The following is a 17,337-nucleotide window of genomic DNA, read 5'->3' on the forward strand; positions in this document are numbered from 1 at the left end:
TCTTGATCCTTTCCATACATACTATTCCCATACAACCGTACAGTATTTGTACAGTACTGTACCTTCTGTTTTGTGCTCAAGTTGCTCGCATCAGCGTGAAATAATTATCATTTCATGCCGGTCTTCCCTTTTTTTTCTTTCTTTCTTTCTTTCTTTCTTTTTTTTTTTTTAAAAAAAAAGAGTCGCTGTCGCTCCGCTCTTGAAACGGTTCGAACGATCGTTCCTCCACCGGTTCTTGATGGGGGCGTGGATTTGTCAAGTTCCCACCGCCGATCGCCACCTCGCCACTTCCACATCCATACGGACGATATCTCCACGCCGACGGAAGGATGAGAACGAATATGATCCGATCGGATGATGTCTTCCTCCTTTCCCCTTGTCAGCGTGTGCTCACAACCAGTCTACAGGTTTCCAAATTATCTCAACCTGTGCAATATCCATGAAGCTCGACCGGAGGTCCGCTCGGAGGATGCCCCTTTCCCTCGTGAACTTCGTGAATGTGGTGCAAACACATATCTACCGCCGCAGCTTTGTCTTCATCCCAGACCACGACCACATGAGTGTTGGTCGATCACGCCCCATTCTTGGACATGTCGGGTCCTTCCCGTGTCTCGCGGTCTCGAAGCCACAATCGTGCAACCAATTCCCGAATTCGGCAAAAGCTGTAACCTCAACATCGTAGTGATATTCTTCAGTCTAGAATCTGCCTGTACAGTAGTGGTCTCTCTGTGTGTGGATCGGTAGCCTTGGAAAGTTCAATCAAAGTAAATGTAGGGATGGAGAACGTTAGTTTTACGTGTGATTCTTCCGCATGTGTGCGAGCTTCGCTTTGTCGCGCCAATCAGTGGATGAGATATCACCGAAATACACGCCGAGAGCAGTGGGTACCAGGAACAAGCTTATACTTATTTCCAATGAATGGAGGATTGGTACCTATACCAAATCTCGCCAAAGGCTCTCAGCTAGAGAGTACGGGTGATAGCTGGTTGCTTGTGCCAAACTGTATACATAGCCTTGAGACATGAAAAGTCCTTCCAGCTTGAAGGATGTAGCTCAAACCCGAGAAGTACTACAAGGTTCTCGAAGTGGATGTGTAGGAAATCGGGGCCTGCTGCGCCTTGATATGTCCACACCCTCCTCATCTTGCTCTGAATCCAAAGGCATTAGTTGTCATCGATGGCCGTCGATCCAGTCACGTTTGCAAATCTTGGTTCGAGCGAGGTCAAGAAATGGTCTTGGTCCCGTCAACCTCAAGAATCCATGTAAAAAGCTAGATGGGCATTCATGTGCTTGATGACAAGCTCAGCGCCTCAAGAAAACGGCTTGATGGGCGGAAAAGCACATGCATCTTTCGCTACCGGATTGCTGGAAGGTTAGAATCTCTTCTGTAGACTCCCTTCCGATTCTAAAAAAATTAAAACAGATCTAGGTTTGACCAAGGACTATGTCGATAGAAAACTAGTGAGACTGCCGGTCTCCAAACAAACATCAATAGTCCAATCGTTTCTTTTCTCTTCGGGATTGACGATGCCTTTGCTTTTCTCAACTTTCTCAAATGCCCACTTCGTGGGCTTTCAACGATCGCGATTTTGGTAGAATTTTGTTGTCATTACAGTTTCCGCGTCCCGAAGAAACACCGCAATTTCAAAGAAGGTCAAGTCAGAGAAGGCCATTTTCTTCAAAAAAGAGTCCAAAAAAGCATTGCGTAACTTATCAGTGCTCTTTGCTAGGTTGATTGAAAGAGTCTAATTTTCCGAATTGATACGTGTACTGTGTGCACAATCAGGAACGACGCATACCCTTCTACGCCCTGAAACATCCATCAAGGTTCAGCTTCTCCCCCCAAAAAAGGGGGAGAAATAAATCGAATGTCGTCCGAGGAGAGTGTGATTGATCCTTTCGGAAATCTCAAGTCCCTGCAGGAGTATCTATGTGCTACCTGGTGTAGAAACTGGAACGTCCCCTCACTTGAAGAAAACATTTGACCTCATCCCTTCCATCCCCTTTCACATTCGAAGAGCTTTCTTGCTTGACGCGGCGCGTGGAGGGGAGAAAAATTTCCTCGTGTCAGACATCCCGCCCACTCTGTCAATGTATGTAAACATTTTAAACGCGTAAACACATACTGATTGGAATGAGGGTTCGACTATCACCCCAGTATAATCAGGACAGGATCCCTCTTCCATTTACCCTGAGAGTCTTTGCGGAAACTATTTACCCTCATCCTGTTATCTCACGTCAAAGGTTTCAGTCCCAGTAATTATCACCTTTGTATTCACTCATTAACCAACTTCAAGGTATGTCACACTCAATTCGTTCTAGGAGAGCTTCCATTGACGGCGAATATGAATGTCCACCTCATAGAGTAACTAACGCGCTCTCCCTTCGCGTTCAACAGTTCAGACGCTCTTCCTCGAAACAAAAGAATGAAGTTCGCTACCATCCTCGCTACTGTTTCCCTGTGTGCGCTGGCCGCCTCCGCTCCCTTACCGGCGGAATCTCGTCGAGGACTGATTCCCAAGCCGATGGATCTTGTTGAGAAGATGTCTCCGAATTCTGGAATCCCCAGACTTGCTGGAAAGCTTACAAAGGCGCTGGGTGTTTGTAAGTGCTTGTGAGGAAGAGGTCATATTTGGGGATGATGGATCTGGAGAACGAGGCTAATGTACTGCTTTCGTTCAACTGATAGGATGACAATGTCCCGAGAGAATTACCTACAGAATTGAATGGCGACGCGGTGATAGGGAAATGGTGATACTTGGCTTGGGCTTGCATGGATATACAGTGGCCCGACTAGGCCAATCAAGGGATGAGATCTTATACCATGGTGTACCTTCTAAATGAACAATCGACTCATGAAAGCATTGGGTGTCCCGAAATGAGGATATTGGGGGGGGGGAAACGCCTCTCCAGTATCATGTGGGCTACGTTGAACGATGCTGAATGTGGTTGATCATATGAATAAAAAAATCAAAGCAAATTTGAATTGTATCTTCTCGCTGCCACCTAGAACATACCCTCCATATCCAAATCCAGAAATTCGGGATTCCCCACTGCCATGTCTGCAGCGTTGAGAACATCATCAATTGCATCCATCCCACCACTGCCAGTTCCAAGTCCCAAATCTTGACCGACGTTGCCATTCATACCCGCTGCAGCTGCCGCGGCGGCATTGTCTAACATCCGGTCAATGTTGCCTGGATCATGCTCACCACCACCATTATTATCCACGGTCCCGCCTGTCATATCAAGATCCATCCGATTTTGCCCGTCGACTCCAAGCTCCATGTTCTGGATAATGTTGCTCACATCGATATTCGACACACGGGAAGGAGGCGCACTGAGAAGACTGACGCGACGCCAGAGACGGACAATGATCTCCGCAGTCAAGGGATCCTTTTCGGATGTCTTTGGCACGTTTTGATGGAGAATCGACAACGCGTCGCGAAGTGTCAAAATGGCGCAGCGCGGCATGGCTTCTTTGGCGGGATCGACGGAATGGACCACGTTCTGCTCGACGGCAAAAGATTCAGGTATGGGAGCACAGACCATAGTTGCCACAATGTCCAGCGCAAAGTCGCCGCTACCGGCTTGAGCTTGATGTTTCAGTTCCTCGACCAGAGTATTGAGAATGCGCGTGGTACCCAGTAAGTTGATCCCCGCCAATAGTTGACGATGGGTATAGGGTTGTGGTTGGAGATTGATGTCCGAGCTTGCACTCCACATGGTCAGAGATTGTAAGGTCCCACGAATACTTCCCAACAGTCCCCCCGTTGCTGGAGCAGCCCACGTATCAAGCTCGGAGCGAGAGCAACCACCGACGCGTCGGAACGAGAGATACGGATCAAGCGCATCAAGGATTGGTTTAATGTTCGAGATCTTATCGATGTTTTGCCGTGCTTGATGTCTTGTGCGGACGTCTTTCAGTTGCTCCTCCAAGGGACGGGCGGTGATATTCAAAACAGTCTTGTGAATGGCTTGTGCCTCTCCAGAGATAGAGCTGGGTTTGACCAAAGAATAAAGTGCTTTCAATGGAATCTCCGGCTCGATCTCGGATTGCCAGATATGATTCCCAAGCCAGATGAGAGCGACGACTAAAGAAGGGAGCAGGAAAGGTTCGAGAAGATCTAGCGTCAAGTTAGCAAAATGGTCCAACAGTGGCAAAAAACGTGCATGACCTGCATTCGAAGCCGCCCTTGAGAGTTTCAAAGTCCATCTTGCCAGACTCGCAAGCCCCGAGACTTTGGTCAAACAACGTTGCGACGAGCATATAAAAGTCCTGAGGACTGCACGCAGACATTGTTTCTTCGCTGATGCCCTCTGCAATAAATAATGCCCCGATCCAAGCACCGAGATCTTTGTTTTGCTTCTCATTCAATTCATTCAGTCTCTGGCTGCAAGAGCCACGGTCCAAGAGCTTCAAAATGAACGAGTCACTGCTTGAAATACCCATGTCCGCAGGCGTGAGGTTGTATCGATATTTGAAAACAAGAACGAGGAGAAGAATACCACCAAACTCATCATAGACAGGTTGATTCTCGCCTTGATCTTCATCCCAGTGCCAAGAATCCAACAATGCGCAAAGAGGCTGCAAGACTTGCTTCGTCGTCCGAAATAAGAGAATGACGTCCAAGGTCTGCGGGCGTCGGGATATGGAATTGCAAATGTTTTTCAACGTCATTGTTTCCTTTTGGTTGCAAAGATTAAGCATAACCTAGAAAGACTGGTCAGTCAATTGATTCATCAGCGGGAAGGAACTTGATGCACAGACCTCGGTGATAGCGCCGACAATGGCCCCTGCATTGCCCTCCATTGACTCAATTTCCCCGATCAGTTGCTCAGCACGCCCTGGACTGTTGTTGATTTGTGAAACGAGATCGTCTTTCTGATAGGGACCGCCCACGGGCACGGTCTGCATTGGATTTTCTCCCAGCAGTCTCTCAATACTCGACTCCTGGATCAGTCGATGTGATGCGCAGGCAAACAGAAACTCCTGACGAGCATCGGAGAGTATGCTGCTCCCTTGCATGGAGAACATTTGAGAGAAAGAAGGGAAAGAGTTCGGGTCGAGACGGCTGAGTGCTTGCGTGATGCACATTTCCATTGGAATCGGCACCATTGAGGCCGCGATCATTGCGGCAAAAAAGGCCGGGAGCTTGTTGACGAGAAATGATCGGAACAAAAACATTGTTCGACTCGACTCATTACGATTAACTCCATTGCAGAGCACATCGAAGGCGGCTGTTGTGAGCTCCACCACCAGGACCTCTTGGTGACCCTACATCAAATGCCTGATAAGTAAATCATATTCTCCGAAGGTGTTTAAACAGACGGGGCCGAAAGTGTAGGTGAGTCCAACACACCTCATATCGATTGGTCAGGTAATTGACCAATAAAGCATCGTCAACCAAAGGACGACCCACGAGCTGGAGTCTGATTAGCATGATAGCCATCAGCATCATTGAAGGAAACCGACCATGGAATTGAGGTACACATAGAGACCAGCTCTCGTGTTGATGACCGGTCCATCCATAACCGAAGCCTCAAACTGAAGGGAGGTGACGTTGATGCTTTGCATGCTCGACTGGTCCAATTGCTTGGAAGTCTGGTCACCGAACAGATTAAACTCCTTCTGGAGCGCATCTAACCTTTGCCGCAAAGGCAAGGACACCTCGACGCAGAGAGGTATATATGCGGTCAAGGCCCGACCCAGTTTGGTCCTAAGATCTTCAAGGCGGTTCAGTACATGCCGGATTCTCATGATCCTTGCTTGTCGATTAGACATGAGCAGCTAACTTACCCTTGTAATGGTCACTTGAAAGCATCTCCAATCCCTTGTTGGTTCCAGACAAAGCCGCAAGCAAGATACCCAGTGACTCGAACAAAGACAAAGCATCTGCAGAGGTGTTCGCTCCGCCATTTTGCTCCGAGGCAGTTTGGTTATACCATTCGACCACGGCCAGAATCCATTCAGCCGTGGCATCGTATAGCTCAGCCGCCTCGGGGATCACCCGGGGGATTGCACCGGTGGATATAGAGAGCATCACATCTTGGATAACCTTGATGTCTGTCATAAAAGTCGATGTTTTGCATTTTGACTCTGGGCCTTTGCGGATGGTTGAATGCGCCAGCAATCGTTTCAATGCCGAGGCCGCCTTCACCTGCCTGGCTTTACACAATCCTTCCACATAAACGGGCAAAAGGGGGTCCCAAGTGACGTTGACGGTGGAACGGGTCTCGAACAAGAGATCTAGCAGCTCGTTTTCTTTCAATGGGACCCGTCGTTGCATCAATTGGGTTAGGTCCTGGAATTCCTCGACATCCACACGGCGTGCCAGACACCGCTTGACGAAGGTTTTCCATTGATCAACTGATGACATATCCGACCGCATTGTGTAGGTATGTCAGCATCACAGGGACGGAAACCCGAGAACTTTGTTCATTTATCCTCGAGGGCCTGATCACAGAGCCAGGCCATGGGAGAACCGCCGTTCAGACGTGATTGGACCCACTGATGATTGGGCCGAGCGTAGCCAGAAACCGTCACGTGAGAGCGGTGGACTTGAGACATCACGTGAGATGACCAGATCAATGTGGTGCCTGGCTGCCTGACTGCTTGCATGATACTGCGCAGGCAGCTTCAAGCTATTGACATGGTAGAGAGCGACACTTTTCAATGGGGCTGTACTATGGCATATTGGCATATTTCTGTAGAACTTCACCGGAGACATTCAAGACTGTATAGTACCCTCATGTTTCTGGAACGCACCAGAACTTCAAGATGGATCTCTTTCCAGGACGCGACATGATTTGGTGTACAGGTTGAAGTGTAGTCTCTCAAGATCAATCTTGATCGACATGAACCTTAAAGCGCAAAGACCTCCATGAAAATGATCAAAGTGCAAATCGGGCCCATCAAATAATGGGTGTCGTGCGAAATTGTGGACTTGCCTCAATGGAACGTAGATCCATGAAGCAGATAATCTGGGATCATCTTGCTCAAGTGCGTGGATAGGCGGCGGGTAGAGAGTGAAGTATTCAAGTCGCAAATCCAAACTTGACGTTTTCAAGGTGCTCTAAAGGAAGCATTCATGAAGAGACTCGAATCACTAATCATGAAGCAAACAAGCGGATTAGTTAGGCACCTACATCTGCACAAAGAGGAACTTTCCGCTTGAAAACCCAACTTGACCATCTTTACGTGGGAATCTCCATCTCACAAAACGGGTATTTCCACTACGTATAATTAACCTGGGAAGTGTTAGTTTTTCTTTGGTGTGAAGTTTTCTTCTCTTAGCGCCACAGAGTTCCTCTTGCTGTCCCCTCAATGTCTTGGATTCCGCGTTCGAATGTACCAAGAAGGCGTCATTCATGTCTCAGTACATGCTCACGAGCATTTGCTGATTGAACCTCTCAAGAGGTCCACTGTGGCCACTGATTCGAGTTCCATTCGGCCAACAACAGAAATCCCCGTTCCAAATGGAAATCGTTTCCTGAACGCTGCCTCTAGCAGTTGAAGCCACGGACTGGCCTCAACCTAGCTAGGTATATAGATAGCAGTTAACGGACCCTTTTTATGTATCAAGGCGGGCAACCCTCACCAAGCTTCCTACATCTCTCACCCAAATCTATTCACTCAATCTAGTCCTGGCTATCCGTAGGGCTCCCATCAGGTGGTACCTGATGACATGTCCGCAACTTTCTTCTAATCACTTTGATCAGCTTCGCAATCTCCCCACCATGACATTCCAAGGATCAGCCCATCTCGATCGAATTCTGGCAAAATGTGACCTTGGGTAGAACTGACTCATAAATTGCCAGTGACACATTGGCTCAAAAGTTCATCAGCTGCTACCGTGTCGAGTCTTCCATGCAAGCATCTTGGAACCGGACCTGGACTACGAGAACAAGACGACAGCACCTTCTGTGTGTCACACTTATTGAAAGGGAAATCGAACCACATAGACGCAAAAAGGGCCAAAAACTGGATTAGGGTCGGTCATACCTATCAAATAGTTACCTGGTGGCATTTGCTCATTACTTGATCGAATGAAGTCCCAGTACCACTCTTTGCCACGCAAGAAATCGTTCTGTCCTGTCTATTGATAGAGTGTCGTTCTCCATGTTCATTCCAGACCCGGCAGCAGACATTCATGTCCAGCCTCGAGGTGGTTTCCTCCCTTTCTCGGGATTTCACTCATCGTCTGGGCTCCCCCCGACCCTTTCAGACAGTCTCTCATCAGAGATTATTTGCCCTGCCAATTCTCTCAACTAACATCGAACCTGTCCTCCATCTTCCCCGCAGATGGCCTTTTCTAAAAATTAAATCACCCCCCGTGATGCTATCCTCTCAAGACATCCACTACCAGGCGGTATTTTGATAATCCAAGAGACAGACATACCGATCTTATGAGAAATCCATTTCCCATAATGTGCGATTTGTACGACAAACATACGTACCACCCAGGTACCACCATTCCTAATGGCAGCTGCGAGCAGCACATTTCCCACTCAAAAGAGCAATATAAGAAGAAACAGGAGGTAGGAAACAAATAATCGTGAGATGTAATACTCTGGTTTTTCTACCGGAGTCCCGGTCCTGATCCTGACCACTTTTGGGAGAGATTTGTGCCGCGACGTCGTGGACTGCGCTCGAAATCTACGCTTCTTATGATTGTGACCACGGGTCAATTTATGTTTTCTTTTTTATTTTTTTTCTCTTTCGTACGAAGTGAATGGTCTTTTGGTTATTCGTGGCCACGTCGGTATGGGTGCGATTGGACTGGGAAAATGCATTGATCTCTCGCCGTACTCTTTTTCTTTTCTACGTGTGTTTCTGCTTTGTGTACAGATGTCTACTTCACAAAGACTGGCATGTCAAGTGACCCCGACCACTGAAGGGGTCTGTAATATGCACTTGGTCGCAATCTTGCGGAGCTATGTCAGCCCATCAATGTTATATGAAGTCTCACTATATGTATTTTTACCACCGATAGCGAAGTATAATTTTGCCAAGCGCTGTGCTGAGGAATTACACCGGACTTGAAGGGAAAAAAGCAAGGCCTCGTACGAGATAATTGTTTGTATAGATCATTGAATTTCATTATCATCATGACGATCCACAAGCAAACCAAGATGGTGATGCTCACGCAGAAGAAATCATCAATGCATCATTCACAGAGGCAGAAAAAAAAAGGGGGGGAGGGGATAAGTAACAGGAGAACCAAGAAAAAAAAGGGAGTAGCGCCTCTATCCAAACTCGCTCGACATCACAAAAAGTAGGGGGGAATAAAAAGGTGAAAAAAGGAGGGAAGCAAAAAGAACAATGGAAGTTTTCAACAAATCCGTGCCAATATCATGGGCGAACGAATTTACCACCAGTCACCCTGGTCCTTCATGGCCTCGGCGACCTTGGTGAAGCCGGCAATGTTGGAACCAGCGACCAAGGAGGGAAGAACACCATCCTTGGGGGTGACGTACTCCTGAGCAGTGCTGAGACCGTTCTTGAAGCAGTCCTCCATGATACCCTTCAGGCGGTTGTCGACCTCCTCGGAGGTCCAGCTGACGCGGGAAGAGTTTTGGGCCATCTCGAGACCGGAGACAGCGACACCACCGGCGTTGGCGGCCTTACCGGGAGCATACCAGATGGCAGCGGCACCGGGGTTGGCCTCACGGTGAGCCTCGAAGACATCGATAGCGTCCTGGGTGGAACCCATGTTGGAACCCTCGGCGATGAACTTGCAGCCAGCGTCGATCAGGGCCTTGGCCTCCTCACCGGAAACCTCGTTCTGGGTGGCGGAGGGAAGGGCCACGTCGATGCGGCCGGCAATGTTGGTCCAGGGACGAGCACCGGGAATGTACTTGAACTTGGAGGCGAAGGCCTCGGTGGAGGCCAACTCGGAGATCTGCTTGCGCTGAACCTTGATCTCGGCGATGATGTTGATCTCCTCGGGGGTGAAGGAACCCTCCTCGCCAGCGAGGACGAGAGCACCCTGACTGTCGGACAGAGAGACGACGGAACCACCCAGCTCGATGACCTTGAGGGCGGCGTACTGGGCGACGTTGCCTGAACCGGAGATGGCGACGCGCTTACCGGCAAAGGAGTCCTTGCCACCGGAGGCGTACTTGATCATGTGCTCGGTGTAGTAGACCACACCGTAACCGGTGGCCTCGGGACGGATGAGCGAACCACCCCAGCTGCCACCCTTACCAGTGAGGACACCCTCCCACTGGTTGCGGATCTTCTTGTACTGGCCGAACATGTAACCGATCTCGCGACCGGTGACACCGATGTCACCGGCGGGAACGTCAGTGTCGGCACCAATGTGCTTGCACAGCTCGGTCATGAAAGCGACACAGAAGCGGCGGATCTCGTTGTCGGTCTTGCCCTTGGGGTCGAAGTCGGAACCACCCTTACCACCACCCATGTTGAGCCCGGTGAGGGCATTCTTGAAGATCTGCTCGAAGCCCAGGAACTTCAGGATGGACAAGTTGACGGAGGGGTGGAAGCGCAGACCACCCTTGTAGGGGCCGAGAGCGGAGTTGAACTGAACACGGAAACCGCGGTTGATTTGGACCTATTGGGAAGTAGGGCAAACTCGTTAGCCGTGACGCTCCAAAAAGATCGCATCTGCTGCGAAACAATGACATACCTGACCCTTGTCATCCTCCCAGACCACGCGGAACTGGAGGACACGCTCAGGAACGGAGACGACCTGGAGAGCCTTGCGGTACTCGGGCTTCTTCTGGAAGAGAGTGGAGTTCTCGAGGGTGGAAGCGAGCTCTAAAAGTGGGTTAGCTGCGCGTTCCCGAAGAGCCACTTGCCGAATGGCCGACGAATGCCGATAGCAAGACAAATGTCAAAGAGTTACCGCATCAGGTGGGTCAAGTGGTAACCCAGATGATGGGCTGAATTCCGAACACTTGAATTGAGCGACGTCCAGTTTTTTTTTTTTTTTTTTGACATACCCTTGTAGGCCTGCTCGAACTCGGGCTCGTAGGGGAGGTTCTGGGCGGTCATGTTGGCGGGTGGTGAGGTATGAAAATGGGAAGTCGTTTCTTTGCTTCGGCGGGAGAAACAAATGAGGCTGCGGGCCAATTGAGGTAGGTCTGTTGCAATTGAACAGACAGAGAGGGAGGAAGAGAGGAAGAGAGGAGTCAAAGAGTATTATCCCGCGTGAGAGTTGAATTGAGCAATTGACGGAGGGGGAGGGCACATCGGCAATGTTATATACATGATGAGGGAGGCGGGGGAGTAGTATCGGTGGACTGCCGGAGTCGGACCTGAAACGAGGTGGACAGAACCAACACGGGAAATTGGGGAGAAAAAAGGAAAAAGGAAAAAAGAATGGAGAATCAAGAGAAAGAGTCGGGGAAGTAGAGGACCAATAGGCACGATCGATGACTCGATGTCAATGGTGGTGGGAGAGTCCGTCCGGTGGACGAGGGGGTTCCAGTTCCAGAGATGATGGCGCATGTGTCCCATGTCCTCCGGTACGACGGTGTTGCTACCAAAGACGCAGCAGGCGCTGGTACCCCTCAGACTGCAGGACCGTACGACTGATATCTCCAGAGTCGCAGACAGCAGAATGACTAACCTGGAGCCAAGCCGTCGATTATCGCCCTCCGGCCAATCAGCAGACGAGAGGACAGGCCGAAGTTCGGGCCCCCACTTTGAGCCCGGAGGCAAATCGTCCAAGTGATGATCTGATCGTTTAAGGTCACAGATTGCTTATCGGTCGTGGCGGCGTGATGACTTGACCATCTTACTACGACGTGTGCTTCAGATCATCGATGTGACTATGCTGCTGCAACCCGTGTATGTCAATTTAATGACCGCGGAGCACGGTCCAATCACCGACTTGGTCGTGCTTCTCAAGGAATCTGGCATGGAATTTTTTTCTTTCCCACTATAGCAGGTCCTGTGCGATTTTAGCACGGTAGTCACCATGAATGACTGCAATGGTATTATCCTCGCCGTGCGGCGTACATTCCTCTTGCCTCTCTTCCATTACCACTCCAACTACATCTCGGTGCTCAGGGACCACCTGTCGAACCGTGGATACTGGATACATATTGGATAGAATCCCGACAAAGTCCCGGATACCCGTCCTCGGGCAGCCTCCACTCTCCGACCCTCTTCCAGAATCATCAGTCTCCCTCGACTTTCATTCCGTGTTATATTCGTGGTGGACGATTTGGGTCGGGTACCGCGGTGGTTGGCGTAGTTAGCCTGCTGAATGTGGCCTCAGGGTGGTCTTCTCTATCGGATCGGACCCCTCCGACACAACGTGTGTCGCCCATCCCGAATCGGCATAGCGGCTGCGTTGGACTGCGACTGATTTCATTAATTGATTACTCCACGGGAGACTGGCAGGTGTGCAGAACTGTGGAGGAGCAGCAATGGATTCTATCCGTCGCGTGCTCAGACCGATTCTCATTCTTGGCCTGACCAAATGGCCTCCTGCATCACCATCTGTATTCCATGTGCAATCTTGAAGGCTTTTTTCTGACATATACTTGAGCACACCGGTGCTCCTGCCTCGGATGATCAACAAAGTATTTTATGAGCAGTGGCTCGTACTACCGGTGTGGCCTCTTCCGAGACCCTTGAACATGCCCTTCATATGTGGCAATTCGATGCCTGACTCTCGCCAAGTCTCGTAGACCCGACATCAGAGCATTTATCCGGCGCTCGCTGCTTATCTCTCGAGGGAGAGTCACGTGTGCCCCGCAAGCGGCACTTTCGGTCGGGATCTCGTCACGACTCGTGGCGGAACCCCATCCTCGGCGCGTCCTCGTCAGTCCTTTGGTCGTGAGGATTGCGACCGACGGACCGACTCGATCGAAAAAAAAAATGAAATTCACAATTCAACTGGCACTGCACTCGGGGTCGGAGGTATCTTCAATCTTCTTTTTGCAGCACTGGGGTGCAAGACTGAAATACCATCAGCATAGGTCTTCTCGACTCGACACAAAGGCAGATGAAATGGAATGCCTGAGCTCTCGTACTGGGGTAGACTTGCCACTACGGGCCTTTTGACAATTTCGCATTCATCCAATCGTACAATTGCCCTGTCGGGGCAGCCCCCCCCTCCTCCAGTCCCCACCACCTTATCTGATCGCCCAATTTCCTTCGTCAAATGCGCTTGACTCACAGGAATGACAAGAATCAATTGCTCTCCTCGGATCTGTCTCCAGCTGACGGACAATCCACCAATGTCCGCAATTTGTACACTCCCTGCAACGTGACTGGCCACACGATCGCAATAAGCAACGATCAATCCCGCCCCAAGCACACTCAAGATGCTGCAGGGTGTAAAACGGGAATAGACACTGCATCCCGCACCACGTACTGGCTAGCCTATTCGGTCCAACAGACAAGACTATCCTCCCGCGTCCACGGAGCGTTCGCTCCGTGACTCCGGATTGTCTTTCCCCAAGTTCTTTCGTGTCCTCTCAGCTTTCCCCCCACCATTTCCACATTTCCGCCAGGGAGTCCGGAGGTGTACTTGAGCAAGAGAATACCAAGAGAGGGCCGAGGCGGAGAGAGGAGGGGGCAAGAGGGTCCGCCTACACCGGGCCCCCAGACTCGGGATGGGCACTGCATGAGGCTGCATCTGATGACTGCATGTTGATGGTTCTGACTTTTCGAGACGTGCAACCGGGCATTCCCGCCGTCCACTCTTGCTTTGATGGACTGTGCAGGGTGGAGTTTGCAGTAGTCTTGCGTCTGTCAAAAAAAAAAAAGCTTCAACACCTCTGTATGATCAAACTGATGATTATATCTCGAAACTTGCGATTTCTTAAACCGAGTCTTAATTCAAGTACAAGATACATCAGGCGCACGAGTATGACTGTGAACTTTCAAACTATAAACCATGGAGCCTTTTCCGAGGGGAAGGGTCAAAGTTGAATTGTCCAAAGTACGGGAAGTATTTGGACCCACAAGCAAGTACCCCGCCATCAGCAGCATTATCCGTGATGGTACTAGCAGTGTGTGTTTGGAGAGTCATGTTTTTTAGGCTCCCTCGCGCCTCCCGGAGGAGATCAGATTGGGAAGAAATTCACTCTACAGAGAATCCCAGACCATTTGGAGTCATTTGAGTACAAGTGTAGACCAGGAATTCTGGACGGTTCCTCGAAGTTTCAATTTTGCTACAATGAGGATCAAGGTTGCCTCACAGGCATTGCTGAAGGCAGGTGATTGGAGCATATCAGCATGCGGTTAACCTTCCCGCCCGACAGTTCGCTACAGTTGTCGATTTCCTGAACCTTTGTCCAGCCTAGGTCAAATGAAATGACCCGAGAATAATGAATGTCCCTTTTTCGTCAGCTCGAATTGATGGGCCTCATCCCATGTCCCTACCCTGGCGCCCGCATGTTCCCATTTCATGTCTCACTGCATGGCCAAAGTCTAGAATTCGAAGCGATAGAGCGTAACTCGCACCGACACGCGATGGACACATTTCATGGACGTAGTATCGCCCACAACAACAAGTCTTAGGGGGATATGGACCAGACAAGGGAATTCAGCGGAAGACCATTGAAGCCACCTGGCTATTTAGGCTCACACAAGCACGCTATCGTCCCTTTGCAGCCCGATACCGAAGCCTCGTGCATATTTGGGTTTAAACAAGAATCAAGACCGAGTCCAAGCTCAAGCCCAGTCCGGTTATATTTTTTTTTCTTTTTAAAAAAAAACAAAAAATGTGGCGCTCAGGCAAAAGACGCACAAGAGCCCACCCCCATTCGTGCATCTTCCAAATGTTTAACCCTCCCATTCATTTGGTGCGGAGAGCAGCACTTGGCCCCGGTGAGTTCTCCGGTGAGACGAACAGAGTCAAACCCCCGTGATGATTCGATTGTTCCTCTGAGTTTCCTCGCAGAGTCTGAATTCGATGTGGAAGGGAATTAAGTTCAGGTCGAAGAGCGAACATCTTGACCATTTGACATGTGAAGGTTGATAAGACGTATTAGTTCTCTAATTACCCCGCCAGATAGACCCATGACAACCACGTTGATAAGTAGACAGCGCAGACCGAAGTTGGTTCATTTGGCGGGAAAGTTCCCCCGACTTGGCTCCTGCTTTGCCGAGGGGGGCTTAGGCCCATTTTTTAAGAAACGTGACCTTGATCAACGATGCAATCTCGTCTCGACAATTATCGTCAAATAAGGTTCACGCTCGTTGGCAGAACGGGAAGTTGACTCGGCATGTTGAAAATAAAAGTATCCTCCAGAGCTCACTGACCTCGATATTCTCAACCTACTCGCTTTGATTTATTCGAAACGCAACAGCGCTGGTGCTTTTGCTTCATCAGTTAATTACGAGACGTGGCCAATGATCAAAGCATGTATTTGGAGCTCTTGGCGTCTCTCCTTTGAGAAACTCACTTCAAAACGGTCTCAACGAAAGATTTACTCTTGTTGAACATGTTTGATAGAATAAATTCTATCACGAGCATGAAGGGATGAAGTAGGTACCTGCTTGAGAAATACATAAACTCACTCCTGCGCCGTGACAGTTTCAATCGCCGCCTTTTGTCTCTACAGAATAGTTTTTTCCCACCACTCACGATCTCGTCACCTTTGGTGACCCCTTTTCATTGAGAGAATTGCGATCTCTGGTATCAGTAGGTTTGATTTTTTGCCAGAAATAGAACTCAATACAGCACGGGGCTGTCTCTCGTCATTCTCCAATTGAATGAATTCGGCATTTAGCCCAGTCAAAGCTGTCATCTCATCAGCGCGTGGAGATCTGATTTCCATGCGCAATTGAATGGTTTCCTCAATTGGATGAAAAGAATTGGCGGGAGTGAGGTTCCCTTTTGAAACGAGGTTGGACCACCAGGAGGACTTTGTGCTTTTTACCGAGAGGCTCCTAAAGAATGAAATTGAAAGAGTACTTTTATTTAACCAGGTTGAATTATCACAAATATGACGAAATGACCCAGTGAAATAAACAAGCTGGACAAAATTGAGCCACGCTACGGTCTTGAACAAATATCGGGAGTGAATAATTGATTGAAAGGCTGTAAAAAAAGAGGAAGAGTAAAGACTGTAGATAAGGCATGCTCCAGACTCCTGCAGCCAGTTCCATTGGTCTGGGAAGGGTGCGGTTGAACCTATTCTCTGTTTTTAAAAAGTGAGGATCGCAGCCAGCATGTAGAGCGTTATTACCAGGTCTTGTGGATATATTTGATGTGAAAAGGATTAGTCTGATCAATTTTTTCCTTAGCTCTGATGATGGGTCATAACCTGGGGTGAGTGGCATTCATTCAGAAGTTTGTCAACCTTGCAGGATAGGACTAAAAGGCCATATCGGTGATAGATTTTGAGATAATCAACATTAGTGGGGTCCCCATCGCACGGAGATTGACTGAAACCAATCATCATAGTAACGAAAGTCTATCAAGATCCTCGGGTGGGAGAACAAGGGCAATTGTTGCTCCGGATCACAATACATTAGCTGATTGGAAATTAGTATACTGGTGGAGGTAGTATTCAACCCTGATGCCATGTCCCCATCTACCAAGTCGCTAGATCTGATTGATTCTGCAATACATTAAAGCCAAAGCAACGTCACATGAAAAGTCAACTGACTTGCCAACTCGATCATCAAACTCTACTTCTCAAAGACCGTAAGATCGAACGTACATCACACTCTCATTCCCATCGTTCGCCTAGCAGAATGTACATACTAGTTCACCACGGTCCTGAACCCTGTCACTCATCTACAACCTTAGCAACCCACAATGATGTCACCTGCAAACCCACACCTCTATTCCACGCGCTAAACCTAAGCCAAGAAGGCCGAAGCGTATCGCAGATCCGCCACGCCGAGACCTCTGGACGAGGCAAGCGGCGGTCTCCGTCTCCGCATTCTCAAGTCTACCCCGCAAAAACTTAGCTCTCCGAGGCCGTTGGCAGCTTCTGGTGTTGCCCTATCTATCAAGACAAAAACGGAGATGGGAACAGGGAGATCTTGCCTGCGCTTTTCTAGCCGCATATGACATGATTGAATCACCTCACCGGTTGAGCGCATCTTTTGATATTCGCTCATCTTCGTGTAGATTTGGAGGCAGACGGGAAAGAATCGGAATATCATGTGGTTGATGAAAATGAATCTCACGACAGGGTTGTATTCCTATGTTGACGAAGATTGACAGCTCTACGTTCAACTGTTCTGACTTGAAAAGATTGTCACTTCATCGCATGTACCTATCTCACTCGAATTTTCAAGCTTGGAGAAGATGTGATGACCCGGACAGGTGTTTACAGTTGGACTCTATCAAGTGAAAGAGGACATCCAGATCAAGCAAAAGATAGACCAGATAT

The 17,337-nt window shown here is 49.2% G+C and overlaps 7 protein-coding genes across 7 annotated transcripts; 3 read left to right on the forward strand and 4 right to left on the reverse strand.

The window, feature by feature from the left end:
• Nucleotides 1–2,426: 2,426 nt before the first annotated feature.
• POX_h09458 (uncharacterized protein) lies at nt 2,427–2,844 on the forward strand (the record flags this gene model as incomplete). Its single annotated transcript, XM_050118212.1, has 2 exons — nt 2,427–2,604; nt 2,786–2,844. The coding sequence occupies 2 exons, from the start codon at nt 2,427–2,429 to the stop codon at nt 2,842–2,844; spliced, it is 237 nt and encodes a 78-aa protein (XP_049964999.1).
• Nucleotides 2,845–3,006: 162 nt separating this feature from the next.
• POX_h09459 (Mediator of RNA polymerase II transcription subunit 5) lies at nt 3,007–6,392 on the reverse strand (the record flags this gene model as incomplete). Its single annotated transcript, XM_050118213.1, has 6 exons — nt 3,007–4,127; nt 4,243–4,714; nt 4,772–5,278; nt 5,364–5,426; nt 5,477–5,727; nt 5,801–6,392. The coding sequence occupies 6 exons, from the start codon at nt 6,390–6,392 to the stop codon at nt 3,007–3,009; spliced, it is 3,006 nt and encodes a 1,001-aa protein (XP_049965000.1).
• A 2,038-nt stretch (nt 6,393–8,430) lies between these two features.
• On the forward strand, nt 8,431–8,556 carry POX_h09460 (uncharacterized protein; the record flags this gene model as incomplete). Its single annotated transcript, XM_050118214.1, has 1 exon — nt 8,431–8,556. One exon carries the CDS (start codon nt 8,431–8,433, stop codon nt 8,554–8,556), a length of 126 nt encoding a protein of 41 aa, XP_049965001.1.
• Nucleotides 8,557–9,371: 815 nt separating this feature from the next.
• POX_h09461 (NADP-specific glutamate dehydrogenase) lies at nt 9,372–11,020 on the reverse strand (the record flags this gene model as incomplete). Its single annotated transcript, XM_050118215.1, has 3 exons — nt 9,372–10,577; nt 10,653–10,783; nt 10,969–11,020. 3 exons carry the CDS (start codon nt 11,018–11,020, stop codon nt 9,372–9,374), a joined length of 1,389 nt encoding a protein of 462 aa, XP_049965002.1.
• A 447-nt stretch (nt 11,021–11,467) lies between these two features.
• Nucleotides 11,468–11,718, forward strand: POX_h09462 (uncharacterized protein; the record flags this gene model as incomplete). Its single annotated transcript, XM_050118216.1, has 2 exons — nt 11,468–11,553; nt 11,604–11,718. The coding sequence occupies 2 exons, from the start codon at nt 11,468–11,470 to the stop codon at nt 11,716–11,718; spliced, it is 201 nt and encodes a 66-aa protein (XP_049965003.1).
• A 191-nt stretch (nt 11,719–11,909) lies between these two features.
• Nucleotides 11,910–12,074, reverse strand: POX_h09463 (uncharacterized protein; the record flags this gene model as incomplete). Its single annotated transcript, XM_050118217.1, has 1 exon — nt 11,910–12,074. The coding sequence occupies one exon, from the start codon at nt 12,072–12,074 to the stop codon at nt 11,910–11,912; it is 165 nt and encodes a 54-aa protein (XP_049965004.1).
• Nucleotides 12,075–16,798: 4,724 nt separating this feature from the next.
• POX_h09464 (uncharacterized protein) lies at nt 16,799–17,107 on the reverse strand (the record flags this gene model as incomplete). Its single annotated transcript, XM_050118218.1, has 1 exon — nt 16,799–17,107. The coding sequence occupies one exon, from the start codon at nt 17,105–17,107 to the stop codon at nt 16,799–16,801; it is 309 nt and encodes a 102-aa protein (XP_049965005.1).
• Nucleotides 17,108–17,337: the final 230 nt, after the last annotated feature.

The sequence above is a fragment of the Penicillium oxalicum genome, chromosome VIII, assembly GCF_001723175.1.
Source record: "Penicillium oxalicum strain HP7-1 chromosome VIII, whole genome shotgun sequence".
NCBI classification, from domain to species: Eukaryota; Fungi; Ascomycota; class Eurotiomycetes; order Eurotiales; family Aspergillaceae; genus Penicillium; species Penicillium oxalicum.